Raw genomic sequence first — 18,371 nt, forward strand, 5'->3', positions numbered from 1 at the left:
CCACCAGGGAATTCCCTAAGCTATTTTATATAATCCACAAGGTAAATAGCATCGGTTCCATTTTATAATTAAGGTTTTGGGAACCGAGTGCCTTGTTTAAGGCCACTAGCTAAAGTAGGTAGTAGAGCTGGTGCTGGACATCTAATCCAAATCCCATTCTCTGTTACAATGCCAGGCCCTGCAAAGAAGTCTCATCAGTTGATCATGGCTGCCAGGACAGTTGTGTTGAGAAAGATTCTGAGGCCAAATTTAGGATCCAGCAAAGATCAGTACTTCGATCAAGGTGATGTATATCATAGCACAAGAGTAAGGAACAGCAGCATGTTTGTTTTCTCTACACTGTCATACTGGTTCTGGAGATGAAGATCTCAGAACACAAATGAAAAGAAATTTACATACAGTGATGCAGTTCATGAGCAGTATTTTGACAGAATTCATCCTTTATATAGCAATTATATTCTTTCTAAAACATATTTTGGATTGTTACTTCCTTAATAATCTTCACTGGTCCATTTCCGCCTGATGAATAAAGTCTGAGCTAATTTATTAGCCTGGTGATCATAACTGTCAATGATATATCTGGAATCTACTGTTCAATCATTCTGCTTCTCTGCCTGTTTTGTTCATGCTGTTATCTCTGCCTAGTATGTTTACACAGCCCATCAACATTACCCATTTTTCAAATTCCAGCTTCCTAGTAAAATACAAACATTTCTATTACTAGGGTCTTGGATGGCCCTCTGTTAGAGATTATGTACAGTGGAATAACTAAAACTGATTTTAAAATCATGAACCCTTAAATAATGACCTAATCACTCTATCCTAAAGGTGGTCTATGTTGTGTATTCCTATACTACTGCTTATTCATTTCGTACTTAGAGTAGGAAAGAATGTTTACTCTCCTCAGTCTGAAGAGGAAGAAATTTCTGTCAACTCTTCTGCTCCCTACAGCCCATGGAAAAGTGACAAATTTGACTGAAGTCCCAAACAGTAGTCCACATTTTACCAGTCATATTCGGCCACTATTCTTACACAACACTCTTCTTCCCCACTATTCAGCTTCCCTTTCACCGTCTGTCTACTTTCAAGTCCAGGTGGCCCTCATGCTTCGTAATTTCATGTTGTAAGGAGACCAGACCATTCTCTCTCTCTCTTCTGCAACCAAGCATATAAGGTAGGTCTGTGGTCTTTACTGTTATAGACACACGTGGACTTGGGTCTATTTCAAGGATCCAGCTTTCTCCTCAGGTTCAGGAGAGCACATGGGATTCAAGATCTAGATTCAGTAGAGGGGAGGTTCCACTTCTGCCTTAGTCCACATTAGTTACCCCAACCTTCTACCAGAGGGCCTGCCACGTTGGAGGTTAATTCCTCCACTAATCAAGTTGACACTTTGATCCTCGTTAGATTCATAATCTTTTTTTGTACTTGCCATTGTCCAGAATCCTAGAAAGAAGAAGGGTCTGAACTTGTATTACTTATCATAGCTTGCCTTATATTATTATTATTTCATGTATATAATATGAATCTTATATCCTTAGCTTGAATACTAGGTTGGCATTAAGCAAAGTGCTTTGTTTATACTAACCCTCACACTTTTGTTAACCAAGTGATTTATTTACACTGTTTCTAGGAAATGTATCTCAGCATCGCTCGTCGACATTAGCCCAAATCATGCTTTCTCCGCCTCTTTTGCTGGTCTTCATACTGTCTGTGGCCTATGGGTTGCTGTCTCCCTTACGCACAGTCTCTCTTATTGTAACATTATTTTATAAAGGCTCCATTTTCTAAAGGCTCTGGGAGCGAATGCATATGGGGTGCTTACCCCCACTGAATAATATAGGTCGGGAGGAATAATAACTGAAGTGTGACAGAGGGCAGAAGTGATGTGCAGACAGGGAATCTGGCCACAGCGGTGTCAGGGGCATTGTGACTGTCAGAGGTTTCTAGGGCATAGGACAAGATCAGGGAGTTTAATATCCTCCTTTAGACATACCAGTTAGGCAGCTGTGACAAATGTATAAAAGAACATGGAAGAGAGGGATCTAAGGAAGCCTTGTGTAAGGTAAGTTATAAGCAGGTTTTGAAAGACAGGTAAAATTTTGATGATGGGGGAAAAGGTATGCCAAGTAGAGGAGACAAGAACAAAGATAAGGAAATGAAAAAGGTGCTTTCTGAGGAATGTGTCTAGGTATGAATGGCAAATAATCTGGAGTGACTGAGGCACAAAGACAAATTAGAAAGGTAAGCTGGGGTCAGATCAGGGAAGAGTCCTGAATGATGGTATAAATTTGGATTTTACTATGAATATGGTGGAGTGATACCTTTGAAAGCATAATCTGTTCAGTAGCAGGACAGGCTGTAGGGAAACAAGATCAAAGAGCAGAGAGGCAGGTTACAATGAGGATGCAGATAATCTGGATGAGAGGTAATGAAGGAATAAACCAGCGCAGTGGACATGGAAAGAAGTAAACGTTTTGGGAAGTGATATGACTTGGCAGCAGTTTGGATGTGGGGACAACTGGATCAGACAGAATTGTAAGGTTTTCAGCCTTATCACTGGATGAATGTAATCCCTAGAAAGATAAAATGAGGGATAATATGAGGGGGGGATGAAATCAGCATATTAGGGGAATAATGTATGGGAGTTGAGATTGTTTACAGCTCAGGAGGAGGGTGACTTATACACTAAGGTGAGAACTAAAGTCAAGGAATGGATGAGATCATGAGGAAAGCACCCAAGGTGAGAAGAAAACGTGATCAAAAGAACCCAAGGAAATGTCTCAAAGGTAGTCAAGTACATTTCACTGTTATTTCTCTCTGTTGCTTCCCACTAAAAGGGAAGTTGACTAGTAGGTCAACCTTAATTCAAGTTTTTTGAAAGTACTACTCAAAGACTCAAAAACATCCCTACTAGATGTTTACTAGAATCCATGAACACAAAGCTATTCTCAGTACTCTTAAGTTTCCCAAAAGTTCATTAATGAGACTGTCATATATTAAATGTGTATATTCATTTGCCAAATGTATGACTGTGAATATTTATGTGTGTATATAACTGTGTATTTACGACAACCATCTAATAGTTTGCTGCTGGATTTCCATAGGTCAGAAATTGTATAAAACATTTTACCCTATAATGAATGAATGTATGTATTTGCATATATATTGTATACTTAAAACTTAATAGGATCTAAAACCTTTGAGCAGTCATGAAACCTGACATTCACTGATTACTACAATGTAGTGGGCAAGAGCACAGGCTCTGGCACCAGACTACTCTGGTTAGTATACTGGCTCTGTCTCTTAAGTGATTCTGGTACAAGGTACTTAACCTCTGTGTCTCAGCTTCCTTACCTGTAAAATAAAGATACTAACTATCTACTTCACATAAGTTGTTGTGAAGGTTAAATGGGATGCGTATAAAGTGCTTATAACAGTGTCCGGCACATTGAAAGTGCTCAATAAATGTTAGCTATTATTATAAGCTATTATTTATTGTATAATACAGAATGAACATTTTAAGGAGTGAAAGTGATACAATTTTCTGTAGAAGATGCTTTGCAAATATTTTAGAAACATCTAGTTAAGAAGATAATATTAATCACTTGAGATACCATTTCTAAAGAAACGTATTTTCAGTATAGAACTCTTTTCTTGCATTAATTTTTTTCTGAGAGAAAACAGGCAACATCTGGTTAGCTTCTAAGAATCTTAGTATTGATGCCACTAAGTCTGGGATAATGCTAGTTTTTACTGTGAACCTTCATTTGCAGGTACACTAAACACTAATGTTACATCATGACTCAATGCTTCTAGCTAATATGTTATAGTAAGCTATTTATAAATATATCATTTTTACTTGTATTGCTGAATCCACAGGAATTGTTTTGAAGGAAAGGTACAACTAATTAATATGTAATTATTTAGTTAATTCAGCACATTTCCAAATTCACTGACTTGTTATATCTTTGTTCAGTCAGATGTGCCCTATAGAAACTATAACCTACCTCTCACTATTTAGTTAGCTACTTTTGCTAAAGGTACTCAATTAAGGGCCCTCTTTATATTCACTAAAAAATGTGCCCTCTCTGAAAGCTAGCCTGGTAAGCTGAACAGTGTTCTCTTTCAACAGCCTCTAACTCACAGATCTTGTTAGACTGCCTTCCTATTATTTATAAGAATAGATAAAATACACTTTCAACTAATGTCCCTATTTTCTTTACAGACAGACAATACCAAGTTTGATAATTAAAATGTTTCCACCTGAAAAATAAACAGTGAAATCTAACAAGGCTAAACCTAATTATAAAGGTGAAACAGTACCTCGGTTTAAAATGGTTTTAAGGAATTCATAGCTATCAAGATCATATAATTAATTCTATATGAAAGAAAAAAGACTTTTTTTCAGAAAACAGTGCAAAGTAAGTTGTCATAGTAATGATGCAGAATAAATGCTTAGAATGAAATTAAAGAACCTACACATAAAGTTTTATTTTACATTATAAATAACAGCTTTGGGGCTATAAATTCTTGTTTCAACAGCCTACAGATTTGCCTGATTCTGTTTCAGAACATATATTTAAAAATTTAGGATGAAAACTACCAAGAAACTTATTATTATAATGTGTGCTTATGTTTTATTATAATTATTCATCTTTTGTGCTAGGTTCTATAATCCTGAGGGCAGGACTATGTCTGTCTTATTAGTGTATCCCCAGTGCTAGAATAGTGCCTGGCTCCTAGTAGGCATTCAATAAATAGTAAATGGGGCTTCCCTGGTGGCGCAGTGGTTGAGAGTCCGCCTGCCGATGCAGGGGACACAGGTTCGTGCCCCGGTCTGGGAAGATCCCACATGCTGCGGAGCGGCTGGGCCTGTGAGCCATGGCCGCTGAGCCTGCGCGTCCGGAGCCTGTGCTCCGCAATGGGACAGGCCACAACAGTGAGAGGCCCGCGTACCGCAAAAAAAAAAAAAAAATAGTAAATGAATGAGGCATGTAAGGAAATAGCGATTTATAAGTATTTGAAAATATCTAAGTAATTCCTTTAAAAAATTCTTAGAGTGGCCATTTGTTTTTATTCATTCACTGAATATGCATTATGGACCTTCTATCCAGGTTCTATACTAAACTCTGGGACTACAGTATAGAGATAAGACTTTTGTTTGTTTGCCAAGGAGAAGCCCAGAGAGAGCCCTGTAACCAGACAATTACAATACACTATCACATGATACATTTATAATCATTCAGACAAGTGTTGTAGAAGCCTAGAAGATGAAGCAACTTAGCCTTTTACCTAGGCGAGCTGGGGAGAGTTTCAAATGATGTGACACTGAAGGCTGACCTTAAGGCATGAGCAGGAGTTTGCTAGACAAAGAAGGAAGCAAGTACAATCCAGGCAGAGAGAGAATTAGTAGAGAAGCCTGGCGTCCTGAGAGAGAGAGAGATTCCAGAGGACTGAAGCATATGGTATGAACAGTGTGAATGAAAAAGACTACTTTCTGCCTATGTGTGGTCTGAGCTGGAGGAAGAAAAACACCTAATATGTACTGATTGCCCAAGTCCTGCTTTTAACTATATAATTAGTTATATAACACTATAAATATCTGCTTTATTATTATATACATGTGTTTAAAATACAAAAACCACTTAGAGAATTTATCTAACACTGAGGAGCTTCTCTGACTACTCTAAGAGTTAAAATGGGAAAAAAATGTTCACCTGTCAGGTGACATAAAACCGATTCCTACTAAATGTGCCAGAATAATTTTTCTCCACCTCAAGAAGAGTTAGTCTTCAGTCTGTTCATTACTGTCTTTTTATAGTATTTTTATTTAATAAAACCTATTAAGACTACCATACAAATCTCTTTACTTATGCTTTTATCTTTTAACTGATCAATTTTTATATTGCTGACATCCCTTCTTCACCATTTGCTCATTTAAAAATTCATAGTATATGAAATATGTCTCTGGAGAAAATGTCTATAAAATTTGTTACAGCTGGCAAATGTGTATGAGTCAGTGATAGCACATGACTAAATGCTTCACAGAAAATAAAATTTGTTTCTGTAGTAAGCAGAACTGTTTAAATGTTATTTATTTTTATGTTTCAAAGAAAATATATTGTGAAGTGCTGCATTGATTTAATACGCAACAATGTCTGTGTACACGCTGTAGAAGGAAAATTTATGAAACCTTTGCACAACTCCTTTAATTGAATTTTCCAAATCTCTCACCACACACAAATAATCAATATCTTCTGCAGAGAAAACCAGTCAGAATTATTACTGTCTTTCGTTTCAATTTTGTTGTCATCAGCACATACAGAGCACCTGGATATTTGTAATGTCTGATAGCAAGTTATTTACTATATTTACACCTCTTAAACACATAATTGCTATTAAATGAGTTAAAATCTATGGTTTAAAATTTTTTACCTAATTATTTAAAAGGTAAAAGCATCGTACTTCTAGTAAAGTATAAAAAAAACTAAATCTTGGAAGAAATTATTTAAAAGGCTTTGAAAAGTAATAAACCAGTTTGTTTTTCCTTAAATCCTAGACGAATCTCAAGTAAGCAGTCGAAATGTAGCTCTAAAAGTGATGAATAGTGTAAAGCAAAAGCATGAACATTTATTAATAGGAAAAGGTATGACCCACATACAGCATATGTGACAACTGAATCCTTATAAAGAGTTGAGGACTACAGTTGTACATTAATGTGTATTTGTGTCACCAAAACTAACATCTCTATTTTTTATCTCCAGATAAACTAATGTTTATCTGGAGATAAACATAAGAATGTTAACATAAACATAAGAATGTTAAAGCATAGGGGAATTTTTGTTGTTTCTCCTAAAATTCATCATGTTTAAACCTCAGTGCTTTTAATATTGGAGTATTTGTTTGAAAAAAGATATTGCTTAATGTTAAGATATAACAGAAAAAAAAGCGTAGAAGTTTTCTAGGAGTAAAATTATTTAGCTGTTATGATGAATACTTTTTCAAGACTGAGTGGGGGAAAGAACAACATATTTTTAAGCTAAAAAATACTTCAGTGGGTGGTTAGAATGAAAAGGCAATATCCAACTATTTTATAGTCTTAGAACAGGAGTTTAAAATTTGTCCTGTGGTCCAAGAATTTGAAAACTTCAAAATCCTATAACCAAGATGAATTTTACAATGCAAGAAGACAGTAAGTCAGCTAAAGAAAGCCAGAACATGATAGTTTGTGCTTTTTTCTTTTTAAGGCCAGAGCTAGAAATTCTGAAATATTTTGTATTATAAACAGCTGAAACAATCAACTTTTTTGAACAATGTAAAGTTCAGATGGTTACATTTCATTTAAATTATGCATACTTCAACCTACACAATTATTCTCAAAACAGATAAAATATGTTTTGGACTGAAGCTAAGTGTCTAGATTTCATATCTTAAGTGTCTAGATTTCATATCTTGGCAACTGCTCTATAATTTGCTTACATTCTTTTAAAAAACATTTTGTTTACTGGAAGTACTAGTCACAGACAAACAATGCTGGTATTTTCTAATATCTCCAGAAAAAATGAAAATACCAAGTACAATATAATGCCATCTATTGTCTCAGGAATATTTGTATCAAGTTGTTTTATGTAGGGGTTGATTATGCAAAGTAAATAAATTTCATGCCTTCCCATGTGATGATAATGTGACATTCCATCTGTATCAACCCATTGAATGGTCATATGTTTTAAATCTTCAGCATAACAAATTAAAAATAATTTTGAAAATTCACATCCAAATATAACAGAAAAAGAACCTTTCATTTCATTATTTTTCTAATAGTCATAAAGCCAATATTATTAAGGAAAGTGAAGTTAGGCTTACTTCCTAAGTAACTGAAAAAAGAAAGAAGCCTTCCTTTGTTTAAGAAATTTGTAGTTAGCAAAGGAGGTCCTCTTTATTCATATGCTCTATCAAGGCATTCCCTAATGTGTAAGGTCCAGTTCTGAAAACTATGAAAATCTCAGTGTACCTTTTCATGTTATTGTGTATGTTTTAAATTTCCCTGGAATAGTTTATATAAAGGCTTAGAATGTGTGTCAGATGTCTATTTAATTAAAACACTAGAGTCTTATCTTTACAATTATACTTCTCTGCCTGTAATAAAGACTGCAACTGATGCTAAACAAACAAGCACTGAAATGAAAAACAATAAACAGAACTAAAGGACCAATTCAAAGGTGCAATGACAGCATAAATGTTGGAATTCTTCTGTTATTGTGTATTTTAACTATTCTGGGAAAATTTGATAAAAATCTGAAGGACATTCTTTTTTTTTTTTTTTGCAGTACGTGGGCCTCTTACTGCCGTGGCCTCTCCCGCAGAGCACAGGCTCCGGACGCGCAGGCCCAGCGGCCATGGCTCACGGGCCCAGCCGCTCCGCAGCATGTGGGATCTTCCCGGACCGGGGCATGAACCCATGTCCCCTGCATCAGCAGGTGGACTCTCAACCACTGTGCCACCAGGGAAGCCCTGAAGGACATTCTTTTGATAGTGAAACAAGTAATCTGTTTATTTTCATTTTCATAATTACCTAATAAAACAAATCCAAAACATAGGGCTGATTTTTACATTATGTAATTTGTGACTATATAGTTTCTAATATTATGGAGATTCTCAAAACATTTTAAAATTTAAATAATTCTGGGTAACAGCATAGTAAAAGAAAAGAGTAAATTAGAAATTTTTATAAAAAGATGAAGGCTAGATCCCCAAATAAGGAATATATAAAGCAAATAGTTTGAACTGTCAAAAAAACTAACAAAGCCCTCTTAAATAATAAATGTATGAATAGAAGGGGGTGAAAGTTAACTTAGCAAAGAAATTTACATATAACATGCATGTGTTTGGTGTCCATCACCTTTAACCGAAAAAAAAAAAATCCCACTAATATTAAAAAATACACATATTAGGAACCAGAGAAAAGAACAGGGAAAAGTATTCCATAAAAATATTTAGCTCAAATTCAAATTAAAAAATTCAATCTACTTTTCAGGCAATATTACTTTAAAATATAAGTCGATACACTAATGAAGATTTGAATACCTCAGTAAATATTAAGAGCTAATGTAGCTCTTGCCAAGAAACAGAAATGGAAAATGACATATATTTTCATATATATATTTCTATATAATTTATATAAATATTATATATTTAATATATCTTAGCTCAGTTTTCATTTAAACCACAACAAATAATCAATGCTTATTAGAAACTTTAAAACATGATTTAGTGATACAATCTCCTCTATGCATGAACACTCAGTTCTTAGGGAACACCTGGCAATGGGCAAGTCAGTTTTAATGCCTAAAATACTAGAAAATGGTTTTAAGGCTGATCATGCAGACACACACAAAGAATCAGTATGTACTGGATAACTGAAAGGAGATGACTGTTTTAACATGTGGAAATAACTTTAATGTCTTAATCAATGTTTAGGGAAGGAAACAATAGGAAGTTCACCTATTTGTTCTACAATTTTCCCTTCCTCACAAGCCTAATGTAAAGCCTAATTCTAATTAGTTCTAGGAAATTACAGATTAAAAAAAATTACACCATTGCCACAGAATATATAGAAGAAAGATTTCCTCTAGTTGGGAAATAATAAATATTCCAATTTCCCATTATGATCCTCTAAAACTTGTCAAGTTAGTAGAGATTAAAACCACTGAAAACCAGTTACACATTATAATCCAGTTACACAGCATCAGAAGAGATCTCAAGCCTTTTTTAAGGAAAGAGCTGCCTTCATGCTCTTAAATTCTATGGACCCTAATGGGAGTTAGCTGCCCAACTGAATGGCTCAGGAAGCCTGCTCACTTCCCTTCCCACATGAGTTTTGGAGGAGTTTTTCCATGGCTGCTAACGACCCAGTTGGCCTTTGGAACTGACCAGCAGGGAATCTAGCTCTTTCCACAGCAAACTCATCGCTGGCTTTGTTAAAGATCCTAAACACAGACTAACATACTAGATTGGTTGAACCAGTTTCAGTTATGCCTTATGTTTGAATCTGAGAGCAGGGATGACTGGATGATTTCATTTGTTTTAGGAAGAGACAACATGGAAAAATGCAAAGACCATACTTTTTGAGTAAGACTGGTCTTTAGTTGGAATCCCTGCTCTAACACTTAAGTAGCAGTGTCTTTGGGCAAGTTACTTAATATTTTTCTGTGTCTTTGTTCCTTATCTATAATGACAATAACAGCTATCTTGCAGGGTTGTTGTAATGATCTGCTGATTCTAGTATTGGGAACACAGTAATTATTAGTCCTCAACAAATGGTAGTCATTGGTACTCAAAAATGGTAGACTAAAACATGGCTATCCACTTCAGGGCTACCTCTATCTGCAGAGATTGCCAAATGGCATTCATGTCAGTAATATTAAAATCATCCCTCTTAAGTTGGTCTAATGGTTTTAATATTTTATAGTATTTTGCTTACTGAGGTATGAATGTGCATGTGTTATGAGAACTTAAAATCTGCTGATTTAGTTTCCCATACTGTGAAATGCCCCAAGGTGTGAGTTCACAGTAGATCAAATGTCATTAATAATCTGAAAGTTTTCAAAACACTGGTTACAAAGTAACTTTTTTTGTTTTGTGGATCTTTCTAATTCACCATTAAAAGTTGCCATATATTAATGCATTGTTGCCCCATTTGTCTGTATTCTCAAAAAGAACTTTTAATAGAAGAAAAAATTTAACTCTTGAACCAGAAATTGTATTTCAAAAGTTCAGTCATCAGGGAAGCTGATCTTACCAGACACGGTCTTTTGCTAAATGCAATATAATGTTTTTCAAATTAGATTCGTGGTCTTTTAAAAAAAGGGCCCATGATAATTGGTTGAAATGGTAAAATGAGATGAAAGGATCTCTTTATGTAATAAATTAAAACACAACTCTCACCTTTGTTGGGAAGTCCTGAATTCTTCTTTTCAAATAGTTTTTGTTTTGTTACTTTTGTCACTAAAGGAAAAAAAATCTCATTAAAAATTAATACAGAATATTAAATAATTTCTCATTTTGGAAGAAACAACTTCATAAGAAATAATTTCGAGCAATACATACTTATAAATATCAAGTATAAAATGCAATACCTTTTATCTTTTGTAAAGAATGAGAACTGCATTAAAAAAAAGCCTAATACCAGTTTCCAAGGTACATTCTTTCCCTTCACATTCAAGAAGAATCCCTGAAATAACATATCCTGGCAAAAGATATGTGGCTTCCTGTTCTAAGTTTGCAAACAATAGAGAGACACGATCAAAAACTCATAAATTTCTCTTACGTAGGTCTTTTGTTTTCTGCATTTCTCTTTTTAAGACACCTGATGTATGGGAGATACCAATGAGATTTTCAAGCTCTCTACTGTCCTCCAAAGCCTAAAAGAAAGTCATCTTAAATGAGTTAAGTTCTCTACAAATATAATACTACTGACAAGTCTAGTGAAAATACAGTATACTGCTTCCTTCATATGAAAAACTTAAACTCTATGATAATGAAATTTAACTTTTTCTGTTAGGTTAACTATTGCAAGCCTTAAAATACCTGAATAAAAACAATTCATTAACTAAAAAAGACTAAATATAATTAATAAATTTACTTTTAAATGTGAAGAAGCCAGATATTACTAAAATATTATGGTTAATTAATGTTCATATATGAAAAGAAGTTCCCATGAAAAGTAAATCGAACGTATCCCCTGTAAGTTCTTTCTGGGATTGGATTCTCCTATTCTTTTTCAAATAGGGTAATAGAATATGAAAAATTATATGCCAAAAAAAGCAAACCTGTATATTACTTAAATTTTGCATTATTTCCATGAATTCGTCTGATGATTTCTCAACTTTAGATAGCAACACCATGAATCTATGAATGAAGAAAAAAATATTCAGCAAGATCAGGCACTTTCAGAGCTTTAATTCTTTTGAAAGCATCTTTGATTCAGTTTTCTAATCCTTTTCTTTATATTTTTCAAAGTGGTAAAAGATGTAAATGCTTCTCCTTCATGCTTTCATTCCTTTACAAACAGTATATTTTACCAACCATCCTGTCCTTTGGTGTTTCACTTTCTCATTCCCACTTTGCAGTGGGAGAGAAGATATAGCTGGCTTGTCCTTTCTCCCCCATACCACTTTGAGAAAACTAATACATCACCATCTCCTTATTTACCTAGATCTAAGCCTATGAATCAGTGTCACCCAGTGATCTTCTTTAATAAAAAACCAAGTTTTTTAGCTTTAATATATCTCAATGTGACAAAGACACAAAGGCACTCTTTTAAATTTGAAAACAAAGAAAAGTTCACTTTGTAATCCTACCTTCCTTCTAAACATATCTCTAGTTAGCATATTAGCATTCTGGAAAAATCTTAGGTTTTAAAAATATTTTTATAACTTTATACCACACTTTCTTGCCTTAATATAACATTACACACACACAAACACACACATATTCATGTGTCTATAGTTTTAAAAGCTGCACAATATTGTACCTAGCGAATACACCAAAGATGATTTAACCATTTCCTTATGGCTGCAATTTTAGTTTCTTTTTCGATTTTAAGATCTCATAGATAATGATATGAGATAATCTATATGTATGATTATCTATACCAGTGCAGTCTAACAAAAATATAATGCAAGCCACATATGTAATTAAAATTTTTCTAGTAGCCACATTAAAAGAAGTAAAAAGAAATAGGTGAACTTAATTTTAATGATATATTTAACTCAATATATCCAAAGTATTACCATTTCAACATGTAATCAGTATAAAAATTATTCGAGATATTTTATACTTACTTTTTTTTTTTCAAAATTCAGTGTATACTTTACACGCATAGCACAGCTCATTTCAGAATAGTCACATTTCAAATGCTCATTAGCCATGTGTGGCTGGCTAGTGACTACTGTTTCGGAGAGCACAAATCTATACTACCGATTTTATGAGAGAAACTAGATATTCTCTTTAAATGCTTTTCAAAATCACATCAGTGTTATCCATTAACATTTGTGTGCTATTAAAAAATAAGACAAATGTGATGTTAAATGTACATACACAATGAATATGAACAGTATGTTTTTCTTTTTTTAATTAATTAATTTTTTGCTGCATTGGGTCTTTGTTGCTGCACATGGGCTTTCTCTAGTTGTGGCGAGCGGGGGCTGCTCTTCGTTACGGTGCGCGGGCTTCTCATTGCAGTGGCTTCTCTTGTTGCGAAGCACGGGCTCTAGGGGCGCAGGCTTCAGTAGTTGTGGCATGAGGGCTCAGTAGTTGTGGCTCGCAGGCTCTAGAGCGCAGGCTCAGTAGTTGTGGTGCACGGGCTTAGTTGCTGTGTGGCATGTGGGATCTTCCTGGCCAAGGGTTTGAACCCATGTCCCCTGCATTGGAAGGTGGATTCTTAACCACTGTGCCACCAGGGAAGTCCCTGAACAGTATGTTTCAACTAAGTAAAATATATAAGTATACAACAAGGAATGGAGAGAAAGCATTATGCAAAAGCTAAAAATTATGTGAGGATAGTGGAATTACAGGTCATATTCTTTCTTTAAAATTTTTCCTTTATTATTATGCATTTTAAATTAGAAGTCATCTATCTGTCTGAGGCCTCAACTGCTCACCACTGGAACCTCAGTTTGTGACAGAGTATCATAAAAGGATTCCAGCTCCTCCAATTGAGTTCCAAAAGCCTGAAGGAGCAAGACGACTTAAGTGACTCCCACCCAGGGCTGGGAACCTCCAGCTTCCCCTATATTATACGTAAGCCTACTAAGTGCTTCAGAAGTGCAAAGCTGAGGCAATTAAGCTACTCTGCTATGAGGAGGAGTCCTAGGGGCTTTTTTCCTTGCATCCCTTTCCTGGGAGGATTGGAGGGGCAGAGCCTCTCCACACTGTCTTATCATACCTTAAGGAACTGATGCTGTTCCCTGTCTACCCTGAGGGAATTGTGTGAGAAGCGTTGAGTCCTGCAGGATTGCCATCTTGAATGACTCAAAGGAGCTCTGTTCAGATAGAGTAAGATGTGAATGGTGCCCCCAGGAGCTGTGCTATGTAGCATCCCCAACAATCCTATTAGTAAATCTCTCTCCCAAGTTAAGATAGTTATCCAGCAGCTAAGCAAACTGTTTGTAACCTTGGAGTTTTTGGACTGAGTATCAATTCTCTGACTATCAAGATATTCTTCACATGCCTAAGCTACTTTTGCAGGGAAACTTGCCTCCACTGCAGGACCAAGTAGAGTAGTGGACACTCCATCACTCTTGTAATTTTTATTTTAATTTCCTTTCCTTTCCTCCTCCTCCTCCTTTTACTTCTTCCTAGGTGAAATCAACTCCTTTTCCCATCTCGGTTACAACCAAATTCACAGAATGGTTTTAAAACTGTCATCCAACTGTTAAATTTTGAGAAATTCAGGAAGTGTGTTCTCCATTTCTACATCTTCTGACTCAGTGGACAAGGCTTCATAATCTTTGGAGATAAACTACTTGCTGAGCAGCTTTTGGGAGAAGAATGGTTGCCACTGTCTTCATCCTAGACAAAATGGCAATTTTTATATTTAATCCCATTTGTGCTGGAGACTGGATTTTTATTGCTGCTAATAGCATTTTCTATATTTTCAGTGGATGGTTCAAACTGTACTTTGTTGCCTTAAGACAGCATCACTGTTTGCTTTAATATCATCTCGATGTCCCTTCACTAATTTACTTATTTCTGAAAACCAACAATCTTTTATTCCTGCCTGCAGAATACATTTGTTACAAAATTTCCAAGTTATTGTTGCTCCCTCTTTCAAGTTGGTGAGTGAAAGTGTCATCAGTAGGTGCCATTCAGATTTTATAGAACACTACTCCTTTCTTAAACAGATTTACCTCTGGCTGGACTAAATTGGCTCAAATCCTTCATCTTATAATGACCATTGCAAGCTACGCAGATGTTGATGGGTACTGCATCCCGATATCTAGTGACTGCTGCCAGCTTCATGGCATCCTTATAAGATTTGATCACATCCTATGTTATGGCCAAAGACCACTGTAGTACAACTTGAGAAATCTGAAATCTTGGTCCTCCTTGAATGAATCTTTTTTTGTTTGTCAGTAGAGTAAAAGTCCAGCATCATCTTTTTTTACCAATGGGTATTTTTAAAGTGTCTGGGTTAGTCCTCTAAGATACTTTTAAAAAGAAACTATGATCCAGTTGCTCCCGCACAACAGAAAGTTGTTCACGTTTTGACATGTCTTTGCCAGACTGCTTTACGTCAGGGCAGATACTTATGGTATGTTCACTATGAATATCTCTTTTTCTCTTGAGAAAGCCACATGCCAAAAATTCAGGGTTTTCGGTGCCTTTTCCAATTTGCCTAGAAAAGTCTCACTGTGAAATTCAGAGTTCTCTCATTTTCCCCAAAGAGGAAGTCTTAGTATTCTGAAGAACAACTGAAATTAGATGCTTTGACCACATAAAATCCATTGAGGGATGTATCCATTAATTATACTTTAAATTTCTTCCACAGAAATTTCTTCAGTTTCAAGCAAGTCATATGTAATGTAACTTTCAAAACTATCATTCTGCTCCAATTGTTTTTTTCCCATCTTGACTGCTTTCAATTATTTTCCATTCTTACCTTCAAATTTAGCTTCATCATTTTCCTTTTCTCCATAAAGTTCCTCAGATATATTCTGAGGGGAGAACTAAAAGAATAAGGAGAAACTATCGTTAAATTGGTGGGTCTGACTAAAAATTGCTGATACAGGTGGTTAGCAAGCATTAAGTCAGCTGTTGCTATGCCATTCTAGATGTGGAAGAAGGGAGGCAAAGGAGATAGGAAAGGAGCCCACTAATGTCTTCAAGATTCCCTAGCATGCGACTCATGGTGCCTACTGTATTAACTGTGCAGGCACTGTGGGTGTAGTGAGAGAAGAGGAGAAACGTCTAAAAGCCATCATGGTCTTTAAAGATCCTGATTTCCCCCTTTCTGTAACTTCCAATTGTTTGGCATCTGTCTTCCTCACCAGACTGTAAGTTCCATGAAGGCAAGGACAGGCTCTACCTGTTTACGTTGTAAACCAAGTTACCTAGCATGGTGTCTGTAGTATGGTAGATATTATTTGATGGATCAATGAATAAAATAAAAAAGACCTAGTCCATTAAACATCCATTCCTAGATCCAAGTGAAATATGCTCATCTTTTATTTTTTTCTTTCTTTTATGTCCTTCTAATCATAGACTTCATAGTTCATGTTTGTTACATCACTGAGAAAGCTGGGTGGGGTCAAAGTGTACAAGTCTTCATTTATAAGATGAATAAGTTCTGGGGATCTCATGTACAGCATGGTAGCTATAGTTAAAAATACTATATTGTATACTTCAAATTGATAAGAAGAGTAATCTTAAGCATTCTCACCACCAAGAAAACAAGGTAACTATGTGAGATGGTAAATATGTTAATCAACCTTACTGTCATAATTATTTCACAATGTATACATATATCAAATCATCACGTTATACACTTTAAATATATATATTCTATTTGCCAATTATACTTCAATTAAGCTGGAAAAAACTTGAAGAAAAAGAAAATTTTCTCAGTCCCTTAACCTTCTGCCACACACATGGGTGTCTAATACGTAATCCTGGATTTCCTACCTATTTGTTTTCTTCATTCCTGGCCCAAGCTGTGAGTGCTAGAGAAAACTTACAGCACTACTGATGGTCAATATTACAAGTACATATATGATTTTGCTGGGCCCCTGATGCTTTTAACTCTCCTTTTACTTAATGAATATTCTCTCTTTTATAAACCATTGCTCAAAATAATGGTCTAGATCAATCTCCACTTCCTCCATCCTGAAATTAAATTCAAATATTCAGATTTCTGCCTTACTTCTCTACTAACACTATACTCTCAAAGGCCACAAGTGAACTCTTAATTAATTCCATTACTAAAAACTTATCTGAAAATCACTACCCATAAGAGACTGTATTTTTATAAAATCTCAAGAAACCTGAGAGCTGCATGTACATAACAGGGATAAAATCCTCAAGATTTTGTTTTTATAAAATTTATTTTTTCTTTCAATTTTATTGAGATATAACTGACATGCAGCACTATTTAAGTATAAGGTGTACAGCATAATGATTTGACCTTCCTACATAATGAAACGATTACCACAATAAGTTTAATGAACAAGTTTTTCTTCATTCTCACAATATTATATATATACTACCAAATGTAAAATAGATAACTAGTGGGAAGCAGCTGCATAGCACAGGGAGATCAGGTGGGTGCTTTGTGACCACCTAGAGGGGTGGGATAGGGAGGGTGGGAGGGAGACACAGAGGGAGGAGATGTGGGGATATATGTATAGCTGATTCACTTTGTTATAAAGCAGAAACTAACACACCATTGTAAAGCAATTATACTCCAATAAAGATGTTAAAAAAATGTCTTATACAGAAAAAGGTTAATCCATCACTGAACCTCTACTTACCTAACTCTATTAATCTAAATTATTTTGGATGATGATAGCTGGATTATAAAAATGAAATATATTGCTAACATTTTTTGAGCTCTTTCCAAATACAAGGCATTGTATTTATTACTTTACAAGCTGTATCCTGTTTAATCTTTTAAACAACTCTCTGGGGACTTCCCTGGTGGTGCAGTGGTTAAGAATCCGCCTGCCAATGCAGGGGACACGGGTTCAAACTCTGGTCCGGGAAGTTCCCACATGCCGCGGAGCAACTAAGCCCGTGCACCACAACTACTGAGCCTGTGCTCCAGAGCCCGCGAGCCACAACTATAGAGTCCACAAGCCACAACTACTGAAGCCGGCACGCCTAGAGCCCATGCTCCGCAACAAGAGAAGCCACTGCAATGAGAAGCCCGCAAACTGCAACGAAGAGTAGCCCCTGCTCACCGTAACTAGAGAAAGCCCACGCGTAGCAACGAAGACCCAACACAGCCAAAAATAAATAAATAAAAGTAAATAAATTAAAAGAACAACAACAAAAAAACAACTCTCTGTGGTAAATATTATCTCCATTTTATTGGTATGGAAACTGAAGCACAAACAAATTATTTAATTATACAAGGGTACACAATAAGGAGCAGAGTCAGGACTTGAACCCAGGTGTTTTTTTTTTCTCTTTATTTTGAGGTAATATTGGTTTATAAAATTATATGTTTCATGTGTACAACCTTATACTTCCACTTCTGTATACACTACAGTGTGCTTACCACCAAAAATTTAGTTTCCATCTGTCACCATACAGTTGATTCCCTTTATCCATTTTGCCCTCCCTCTGTCCCCTCCCTTCTGGTAACCACT

At 35.5% G+C, this 18,371-nt stretch overlaps 1 protein-coding gene across 1 annotated transcript in view; it reads right to left on the reverse strand.

The window, feature by feature from the left end:
• Positions 1 to 1,324: 1,324 nt before the first annotated feature.
• The window catches only part of ITGB3BP (integrin subunit beta 3 binding protein), a gene marked incomplete at its 5' end in the record, with an annotated part of 52,751 nt that continues 35,704 nt past the window's right edge, over positions 1,325 to 18,371 (reverse strand). The window contains 4 exons of the mRNA XM_065884899.1: positions 1,325 to 1,446; positions 10,948 to 11,007; positions 11,330 to 11,423; positions 11,832 to 11,910. Coding sequence (XP_065740971.1) covers positions 1,325 to 1,446; positions 10,948 to 11,007; positions 11,330 to 11,423; positions 11,832 to 11,910 — 355 coding nt within the window. The remainder of the gene's footprint in view (positions 1,447 to 10,947; positions 11,008 to 11,329; positions 11,424 to 11,831; positions 11,911 to 18,371) is intronic.

The sequence above is a fragment of the Phocoena phocoena genome, chromosome 1, assembly GCF_963924675.1.
Source record: "Phocoena phocoena chromosome 1, mPhoPho1.1, whole genome shotgun sequence".
NCBI classification, from domain to species: Eukaryota; Metazoa; Chordata; class Mammalia; order Artiodactyla; family Phocoenidae; genus Phocoena; species Phocoena phocoena.